The 10,607-nt window shown below is 34.7% G+C and overlaps 1 protein-coding gene across 1 annotated transcript in view; it reads left to right on the forward strand.

Moving 5' to 3' along the window:
- The window catches only part of THSD4 (thrombospondin type 1 domain containing 4), a gene marked incomplete at its 5' end in the record, with an annotated part of 243,529 nt that extends 234,138 nt beyond the window's left edge, over positions 1 to 9,391 (forward strand). The window contains 3 exons of the mRNA XM_026087391.1: positions 4,275 to 4,454; positions 7,252 to 7,396; positions 8,881 to 9,391. Of these exons, the coding sequence (XP_025943176.1) occupies positions 4,275 to 4,454; positions 7,252 to 7,396; positions 8,881 to 9,023 (468 nt within the window). The remainder of the gene's footprint in view (positions 1 to 4,274; positions 4,455 to 7,251; positions 7,397 to 8,880) is intronic.
- Positions 9,392 to 10,607: the final 1,216 nt, after the last annotated feature.

Genomic DNA, 10,607 nt, shown 5'->3' on the forward strand with positions numbered 1-10,607 from the left:
AGTACCTGAAAGAAGAGTCTGACAAATCTGGTCTACCAGCCGACTTCTAAATACTGACACCAAAGCGGACAGTCAGTAGACCAGAGCAGGGAGCGTTGGTGGATGACCTTCTCTACTGAGCTTCTTTAGAGCAGAGGCCGAATGTTGAGATAACATCTTTTGGAAGAACCATTAAAAGAGAGCAGGGACAGAGCTGTACAGGGTTAAAGAAAACAGTTACATTTTGTCCTGTAGAATTTATTTGGGTGCAGTAGCGGATTGGTCTGGAGCTTTTAGCTGCAGGAATCATACAGTTTCAAGCTCTTGCTGTTGTAAATCTAAGCCAGCGTAGGTGCTATTTAAGATATTGTAGATGAACTGTATATTGATTTTCTCAATAGACCTTGTGCTTTTTCATTAGTCTCAAGTCTTTTGTGGGTATCTGTTCAAGCGATCACAAATTCCACCCAAAATACAAACAAAATCCTTATTTTTAATAGCATTCTATTGTTTTAGGCTAGAATAAGCCTTTGAAAATCATAGTCTTTTACGCAATGTAGAAACCAATATGTTGCTGGAATCATCTTCTAAAAAACTTTTTAAAAGTGCCAGGAACAGTATTATGTGTGTATTTAACCTTTAAACAGGCAATAAGAGTCCATGTGAGTCAAATTTGCATTTCAGAACTGGAACCAACACTTGCACTTTGTTTGCACTTGCAAACATTAAATGAACACTCTTGCAGATACAGACATTTTCTAAAAACCGCACAGAATGTGGGGATCTGAAAAACTGCAGAAATGTGCTCTAACCTTTACAACCCTTAGAAGTTTAGTGCATATAATCCTGCTTCAGCCAGAAGCGGTAACACTGTTTATGGAGAAAGTAAGTCTTGGTTCCCTTTTTATTAGAAAAATAAAAATCAGTTTCTTTTTGTAGCTACAGGTAAAACCACAGTTTTAGATTTCTCCAAGAGTGCACATTGTAGTCATATTTCTTTTTCTTCTTTGTAACAATAATTAGAAATACATTTTCAGTCTGTAGTACCACTTAGAATAAAAATTAACAGAAGCACAATTTTAACCATTGTAGCCATTTTTAAGATTAATAATCAAATATATAATACCTGGCACAGTCACTACTCACTTGATAAATTAAGTCATTACTCTGTCCTTCAGCATTTTCTTGCCCTTGTTCCTAACTGGGACTGCTGGACTATGTTAGTACTACGTACAAATAATAATAATAATAATAATAATAATAATAATCCAATGGTTAACTAGGCTACTATTCTGGTCTGAGGGATAAAAACTTACGGAATTAAGGAATACCTTTCCCTCTTCCTTTCTCCTTAAGTCATGCATATACCACTCTGTTCCTGATTGGCTTACTGCCTGGGAAAAGAGTTAAAGAAAGTTCTGTTTTTGCAGCAGATGAAGGCGATATTTCAACTACTTTGGACTATATGTCACTTTCCATTGCCGAATCAAGCCTGGGCACTCACAGTGGTACAAGACAACATCGGCAAGCTCCCTCTGCTATTTCTACAGGCAGCCTGGAGGCAGTTCTGCTGTTCAGCACTCAGAAATCTCTACATTTATAAATTTAGTTTAAAAATTATTTTAGAGGCTGTGAAAATATTTCATCACTTCTACATTACAAGACCTGTCACATTCATCACCCAAAGTACAAAATTTTCACCAAAATTCAGTGTGGATTCTGTCACTTCACAGATGAATGCAGCCTGCTGGATAGATTTTTCTTTTTGTTGTTCATAAAAATAAATTCTAAAGAAGTACAACAAAACACAACTTGGGTTCCAAAATAATGAGGTATGAACAGCAGTGAGTTTACCTTGCTGCATGAAAAGAAGGGATCTTTCAAAGTAGTTTGTTTATAATAGTTCCATATAAGATTATGGAAGCAGATATTCTCTACAAATGGCAAAGCATACATGTGATTTTCTCTAATCAGTTTTTCCATTTGGAAGGAGATTCCATCCCTTATCTACTAGCTGCAGCTTTACTTCTTGACAGCTGAGAGGTATAGGAAGTCAGCATGCAATGAATGTGTTCAGAAAAGAAGAACTAAAGCTTTTTTTTTTCTTCAGAGATAGAAAAAGAAATATTTAATGACTTTTTTCTTTCTTTTCTTTTCTTTTTTTTCTTTTTTCTTTTATTTCTTTTCTTTTATTTCTTTTCTTTCTTTTCTTTTTTTTTTTGATACTATGAGTTGGTAATGAAACAGTCCGATAACTTCCAGGCTCCACTTCTTCCTGTATTGTGCGAACAGGTCAAGATAAGATCTGTTAGGTTTATAATTATGGTGTAGTCATGTCTAAGATACAAATGATACATAAAATAATACCAGTGAGCAGACAGAGAATGAGAGTCTGTACCATATGCTAAAAGCACTTCCTTTATTCTTTTTGGGCCATATTGTAACAGATAAGCCTCTTGTGCACTGTTCAGACTAATGCTGTTATTTTTATATTTGCAGATTATTTACTATAATCAGAATCGAATCCTAAAATCTAATAAATAAATACAAGATTTTCACTGGTAATCTTCTGCTTTCCTTATATTTCCAATGGGGCATGACAGAAATCTGTATCTATTGTTGGCAGGGTACAATTTACACAGTATTATATGATGAATATTAATGTTTTGATATGACAGAAAGCTGCTTTGGAGTGCAAGGACTTTTCAGTTTAATATCATGGATTGATATTCTGGCTTAGTGAGAATTTTCCAGTTTTTTGTCTTCAACACTTAAACCTATATTTCCTGTAAATTTCTCTTTATGAGCAAAATGTGTTTATCCTTGTGATAACCATTACCCAGCTCTGTTTTATCAGGCAGTGAAGGACTTTCCTTTTTCTATAAATATCAAGAAACTGTCCCATAGGTAGTATGTGATGAGATCAATTACAAAAATGAAACAACAACAGCTGTGAAATTTAGAGCTAGCAGAAGTTTGCAAATAGTATTATCATGGTTTTAGTCAGAATATCTTTTCTGAAATTAGGTTTTGTAACATTTGTTTGGACTTTGTGCTCTTAATTCAAATTTGATTTTAAACAGAGTTGTCTCACTTTCTACAGAAAGCATAAAATGCTTCCAGTAGGTTCCATTCAGACTGATGCGATTTTTATTTTGGTTTGGGAAAACACATTTTATTAATTTATCCTAATCCTCAATATGTATTTATGATGCAGTATTTCATCACCACTTGACTAATTCTTATACACCTTTCAGTTGGTTTCCAGTTAGGTGAGACTGCTAACTAGAAACACATTTTCAGTGTGATTTTCAAAAATGACATGGGCATTTAGGAGCCAGAAGACTTATTTATATACAGGTTTTATACATTTTTCATTATGGCCATTGGAAAATGAGAAAATGAAGCAACCTTTGACTGGGGGCACAGTTACTCTAGTTTAGATGTTGAACTAATGTAATAACTAAAGTATTGCAAAATTTGATGGTGAATCAGCATTAAGGCTCACTAAAAGTCAAAGGGACTTAGGCTTCTAACTCACTGAGACATTTCTGCCACTCTGAATATCTAACGTTGGATTTTTACTGTTACCATTTATTCAGATAAGAAAAATATGTAAGTACTGTTACTGTTTTTGAAAAGAATATGGTTGCATAGAATTTCATATCATAAGAGTTATTTAAAAAAAAAGGGACACTTTGAAAGTCCTTTGTTTCCTTTTTCCACATCTTAGGATTGGTTGAAATAATGGCATTGAAATGTCTCTTAAAATATTTTAAATGTATTAAGAGATTTATTTGTAGGATTCTGATATGACAAAAATACTACTTAATGTATCTGTTAGAACAGAAATGGAGAATTGTGGATGCTACAGTATGGCAACTCTAAAGTCTGGTGGAGGGGTTATTGCTCTAAGTCAGTCTAGTGTACTTGAAGATAGTCTTGGGTTGCCAATTACGTAAATCTTTTGTGACAGTTGTTTACTGAGTTAACCATACAGAGCAGTTAAAAGAACAGTACTTGTATGGCTTGACCAGGTCAGTTCTGGTACAGCCAAAACCTGCCCTCCTGCAAACACGATTAACAGCCTCGATGCAGCAAAGCACTTAAATGTTGACTCTAGCGAGAATACTCAGGGGCCTGAAGGAAAGCTGACACTTAAGTGAATTGGTGGACTGTGGCCTGTCCTGCCTGAAATAATACTGGCAATCAATTTAAGCAGTGAACAGAAGATTACAAGTTCAAGGGCATAAGTAGAGTAATAAATTCCACCATCTTTTTGTTCTCTGATACAGTGTTCTATTGAATGCGGCAGTGGAACTCAACAGAGAGAAGTCATTTGTGTTAGGAAAACTGAAGGTAATTTCGATGTTTTGAACCCCTATGAATGTTCGTATTTGGAAAGACCTCCCAGTCAGCAATCCTGCTACCTCAAACCCTGTGGTGCTAAGTGGTTTCATACAGAATGGAGCACAGTAAGTCCATCAGGCTTTTCTATATCTAGTTTTGTTCGATACATCTTTTTCTGTTTTTTCCTTATTTATTGAAAAGGAACACCCTTTGGATAAAACTGTTGTTCATGAAATAAGACTTAATTTTGCAGAAGAATGATGGTGAAAAGAAAGCACACTCTGCAGTACCCGGTGGAGCTTCGGAAAGTTGGGCAGTATCTTGACCAGAAGGAAACACTGCATAGTTGTCTTTTCATCACTGATTTCTTCGAAGAATCTTCCTATTTTACAAAGTTGGTTTGCCCCTTAATGACAGTATGTAGTGCACTAAGTGGTTTTTTTCAGAACTCTGGTTTCAATAAAATTAAGGGGCATTTAATAAACAATGATGGATGTATTTATTTTTTAAGGTAATGTTATCTTTATCATAATAGTTAGACCTTTATTTACTTACTGTAGAACTCTATGTATTTCCAGTTTCCACTGGAAGCAGACCAACTGTATTCACCAGTGCCACAAGTGGCTTTGGTTTTATCTATCTTCCCAACATTTCTACATTTTACAAAGCTCATTGGATTTATTATGAAAAATTAACATCTTACTCCTAATTGAAAATCAGAAAGTCCAGTATCTTCTCAGAATGAAAAATGGTATGAAAGGTATTTAGACGACACCTTATCGACTGCAGTAATTTACTCCTTTCCTTGAGCCTTAAATCAAACTCAGAATGACAGCTCTGAATGTGAAAACCCCTCAAATCCCTTCAGCTTGAGTTCCCTTAATCAGGAACCTTTGAAAATTCTTCATCCACATGACATGAAAGATAGCAATTACTTTGTTTTTCCCACTTTCAGTAAGTGCTCTGTTATTTGCCTGGCATCATGGCAGCACCAGAAAGCAGAGAAGAAGGTAGAATAGTTTTAACAATAAATCAGCTAAAGAGAATCCTGATTTTTCTCCCTTAATCACAGGTATAGATATTTATTTGAAAACAAAGATCCAAATTAGGCTCATGGTAAAGCCAGGTAGATTTGTGTATCTCCTTTGATGTTGCTGGAAATTCTCTGGATTCTGAGACATTAAATTAAATACATTTCCATTAGCCAAAACATTTTCAAATGTGAACCTGCACCAAGTTATGTACCCACAACTTAGGCAATCCAGACATCTGCATTCACAGAAGGCAGCACATATATTCTTTCTGAATGCGAAAATATATGCTGTCTTTTGCAAGCGCTGAAGAAACAGATGTTAAGTCCCAGAATCTGACAAGTATTTAGAGATCCCTGGTTATTATGCAAGTGCCTAAGTAGGAATTAAGTGTCTAAAAATCCTTAAGGGCTAAACCTTGGTGACCATCTTTTTTACTGCAGGAACAAATATATATGCCAGGTGAGGCTTTCCAAGATCATTATCCAAGCATTTTTTGATTTTTCTTCTGATATTGTTAGTTATCAGCAGAATATGTGATATTTCTTACTGTTAGATCTGAAGAGAAAGGATTATGGGATTACTTGCGAACACATTAGCTAGTTGCTGGTTTAGAGCCCCTGTACAAGGTTTTGAAACAGTCCAGTTTGTATCTTCAGCCAACTTTTTATGTGACCTTGGATAAACTGGGTAGCTTCTCAGTTATGGATGTTTAATGGCTACCTATTGCAGAATGCTGGGTTTTGTGTATGGTTTGTTGTACTTAACATCTAAATTCTTAGTTCCATTTAAGTGCTTAAGTCTCCATGGACCTGAGCTGAAGTCCTTACTGTTGGATAGGGAACAATTGAAATACCCTATACAGACATGTAACAAATGTAATTATATAAAAAATTGTGAGAGCGCCATTACTGTGGCTATACATCCATGTCTGTTCTAAAGTGGGGAAAGGTTGTATTCAGAGATGAAAGAAGAAATCTAAGAATAATTTTTATGATTGGGAATATTTTAGTTAGTTTGCTACAGTTAGCTGATTTGATGATAGTGATAAGTTTTATTTCCAGTGTTGACAAAAAAAAGGAAATATGCCAAGAAAAAGGCAGAAAGAAAATATTTTGACTAGTTTGGGGCTATTAAAATCTTAATCATTATAAATGACCCAGTAAGCCAAATCTGAAAGATCTCACTCGGGCAAAATTCCTGAAGTCAACAGAGGATTTGGTTCACTATGGCTAAAAGTGTGTAGTAACTGGCTTTGAAAATACCATGTCAAGCAAGTACAAAAGTCTTTGGCTTCAGAACAGTTTTTGAAGGAACACAGAAATATTTTCTTTAGAAATTCAGACAAGCCTATAATGCTTAGTAGAGCTACTGTGCTGCAGGAAGCAAAAAAGAATTGAGCATTAGAGAAAATGCGATTAAAATTTTTCCTGATTGCTTATAGATTGAGGTGAAAGGGCAGTGGAGGCCAGTGCCTTCAAGTAGTGAAATAAGTTCAGTGCAAGAATTTCTTAAATTAAAAAAAAAGTAAACACTGTGGAAAGAGTAGATTTAAGAGATATGTACAAATAAGCAGAGAACAAGACTACTAATTAGAGAAGCAAGACGCTAATTGATAATACCAGAAAGGGATATTCTAGCATTGTTTCAATTACAATGTCTTCCCTGTTCACTTACATAGTTACTGGCCCTGAAGGCAAGAATGTTTCTGAGCCTTTAACGGAAATTACACCTGTATGTTAAGGACTTTATAGTTAGAAAACAAACAGTGACAAAAAGTGTTGAAGTTGATAAAAGGTGATATTTGGATCTGACTTAAAGGCTCCCATTATTTCTCTCTTTATTTGTACATCTCATATGGTCTTCATAAAATTCAACTTTTGTGTTTCAGTGTTCCAAATCCTGTGAAGGAGGATTTCGGGTTCGAGAGGTGCGATGTCTATCAGATGACATGACAACCAGTACTCAATGTGATCCACAGCTTAAACCTGAAGAAAAAGAACCATGTAACACACAAGATTGTATCCCAGAAATAGGTAAGGAAGGAGAAGGAGAAACTTGTTTTAACTAAGGAACTCCATCTAGTGGAGAAAATATTTAATAATCATGTAAAAGGTTTTTTTTTTTTGTTTGTTTTTGTTTTTTTTAAGTTCAGGGTTTTGTTTTTACACAAAATACAGGTCTTTTCTGTGGTGTGAAAATAGGTTTTAATTTCTGATGAAAATGTTTGCCTTGAAATATATAAGAAACTGGCTTACTTTTGAAGTTGCTGAGAATGTGAGAAGTCTGCTTCTGTGAAAATGGCACATTTAGGGTGGTTTTTAAGCAGCCTCTTTGCATTCTCATGTGTTTCTTTTGGCAGAGTCTTGTTGCTTTAACCCTAAAACAAAAAAAACCCACGTACAATATACTGTGTTTGGTAAAAGGTTCTACAAGAAACAATTACATTATGTATATTCTGTATAAAAACATAAATAGCAAAACACTGTTTTTCTTGATTTTGAAATTCCAATGTGGCTTCAACTTTTTTTGTAAACATACACATGCCAAGTGTTGTAATTCAGCATTGAAATTAGTTGTTTTTCTCATACAGAGTTGATTTTAACAGTAATGAGAATGGCTAGGGAAAGGAAGACACAAATATTAAGAAATGGTTTGAACTTTTTGTTTACAACAGTTTTCAGTTCAGAATTATTTTTGAACATAGGTATTTGTAATATAATTATTTTAAAAATACTGGTATATGGATACTGGTAAAAATATTTTTATTGTATTAGTGTTAGTTTTTCTTGGTTTAAAACAGGCTTGTACAGAATTGCTCACTGTTACATCTGATTTTAGTGTTTTGTCATTTGGTCGTCTTCTTAAAGCCTCAGTTTCTGTGATCACATGATTTTGTGAAAATATCAGCTATCACTTCAAAACGTTTCTAACCCTATTGATTGTAATAGAAAATTTCAAAATATGAACAGACAGCATCCTAACAGCTTAGAAAGCAGCTGGGAGTGTTAAGAACACTAACTTGTGCTTTTTTTGAATCCAGTTATTTGAAACCAATTATATTATTTGGAGGGAGGGAGGTGATGTATTATTTTCCAATATTTAGACTTGGCAACACTTGAAAATAACATTTGCAGGTTCTGGTGTCATCTTTACACTGCTACAAGTGTTTAGTACCTGTGAATCTGAAAATGAAGTGGAAGGGTACCTAAGTGAAGAAGACTAGAAACCTTCCTATCTTTATGATTCAAGACAAATTTTGTAGAAAAAAGTGAACAATGTAAATGGGGAAAGGTACATTTCTTCCCAGGTTTTATGTATCTTTATTAAATGCAGCAAATCTTTAAACCTTATTCATCTAATTTGTTATTTGCATAGGTAGCCTATTTTAACTTGACAGTGAACTTTCAAATACAGGTTCAAGGGTTTTTACATGTGTTTGTTTTTTTTAAAAAAGATTTTGTTTCCTTGTTGCTCTAATGTTATATTTTTCAATTTCTTTTTTTTTTTTCCTCCACAGATGAGAACTGCAAAGATAAATACTACAATTGCAATGTGGTTGTTCAGGCTCGGCTCTGTGTCTACACCTATTACAAAACAGCTTGTTGTGCATCCTGTACACGTGTGGCAAATCGACAGTCAGGGTTTCTAGGACGCAGATAACAAATACTCTGCAACTCAAAGCAGCAATATCAGTCTTCAGATGGAGTTTAAACAGTGTTACTGTTTTGACCACAACAGGTTCTACCTTCATAAAGAGATGTTTTTTATATTGCTGAGCACATCAAGACTATGGTTAAATCTCACACCCTTTCAGTTACGCTTAATGAGCAGTTACATATTTTTTAAAATGTTTGTTGTAAAACCATGATCTTTTTAAAGAATTAATTTTTAATGATACTATTCTTTGCACCTATTCATCAGATAATCATATAAAGAACATACCAGCCTTACTGTTGAGAAGTTAATAAAAAGAAAATCAGTCATAGGCAATTATTGGAGATATTTGACCAGTATGGATGCAGCTGCTGCATTATTTCCTGAGTGCTTACTCTTATTTGGTATTTTGGAATGACTTAAATTAGAACAAATCAATGAAACATGCACATCAGAAGAATTACTTCACAAAAACTCAGTCCCTTGAAGACCCATTCATGATCAGTTTCTTAGCACCCTAATGTATGTTTTTAATTACTTCAGTCCATGCATAATAAATTAGTGTTACTGTTAAGCTCTCTCAGTTGTACTTTTAACTAACTTCCTGTCCTCTAGCAGCAAATATATACACAGTTGACTGCCAAGAAGTGCCTTCATATTTAATTCATAAACTCTTGAAGTTACACTTTTCTAATTGTGTATGGATTTTAAAAGCAATATATTACCCACTAGAGTGCCACTAGTGTCCAGACCTTTAAGGCTTTAGCAACTGCAGCTGTCAGTGAGATTGAGATTTAAGGGTGAGGAGTCTTTGCTGGTATAAAAAAAAGTGAATGTTTCCATCAGCAAAATCTCTTTCCTGTAGGATAGTTATTTCAGTGAACTGGTATCTGGCCTAATATCTTGTCTCTGCACAATTGCTTGAGAACTACCATACTGAAGTAACATGTCCAGACCTACTCTGGATACGTCACCAGTTTCTGAACCAACCACCAAAAGATGTGTCTGTGTTTTATAATAGTCGGTTACTCTTAGTATCAGGAGGCAGTAAGTGCGAGTGTGCTAGCTGAGCTTCTGTAATAAGGAGATCTTAACTATTGACACTTTTCAGGTTTTGAAAGATTATTAAACCATACTTGTCTTTGTAGTCAGTGTTTCACCCAGCAGATTTATTCATACCACCTCTTTTATACTACTCAAGAATGGCTCCAGACTTAGACCTGAATTTGGGTGGTGATTTTTCATTTCCACAATCACTATAATCAGCCTTGGGCTTTGCTAAAGGTAAACAGAATGTGCTATACACTGTGGAATGAGCTATACAGTGCAGATGAAAGTTGTTGTATTATGTGCACGTTCTCTAGCCTTCACGTGTGAGGTCTTTTGAATGTGTGAATAAGGCTGAGGAAGAAATAAATACCTCTGCTTGTTCAATTATTACAGCATATTGCTTTTAAATTAAATTAAATTAGTAAACTATGCATCTATTTCCAAGATGCCTGCTGTCTCGATTCAAAAACAGTTTTGATAATGTATGTTAAGCCACTCCCAGTGGTGTGACAATACAATGATTAAGATTTCCTGCTACTG

This window comes from Apteryx rowi, unplaced genomic scaffold, assembly GCF_003343035.1.
Source record: "Apteryx rowi isolate R43461 unplaced genomic scaffold, aptRow1 scaffold_714, whole genome shotgun sequence".
Lineage (NCBI taxonomy): Eukaryota > Metazoa > Chordata > Aves > Apterygiformes > Apterygidae > Apteryx > Apteryx rowi.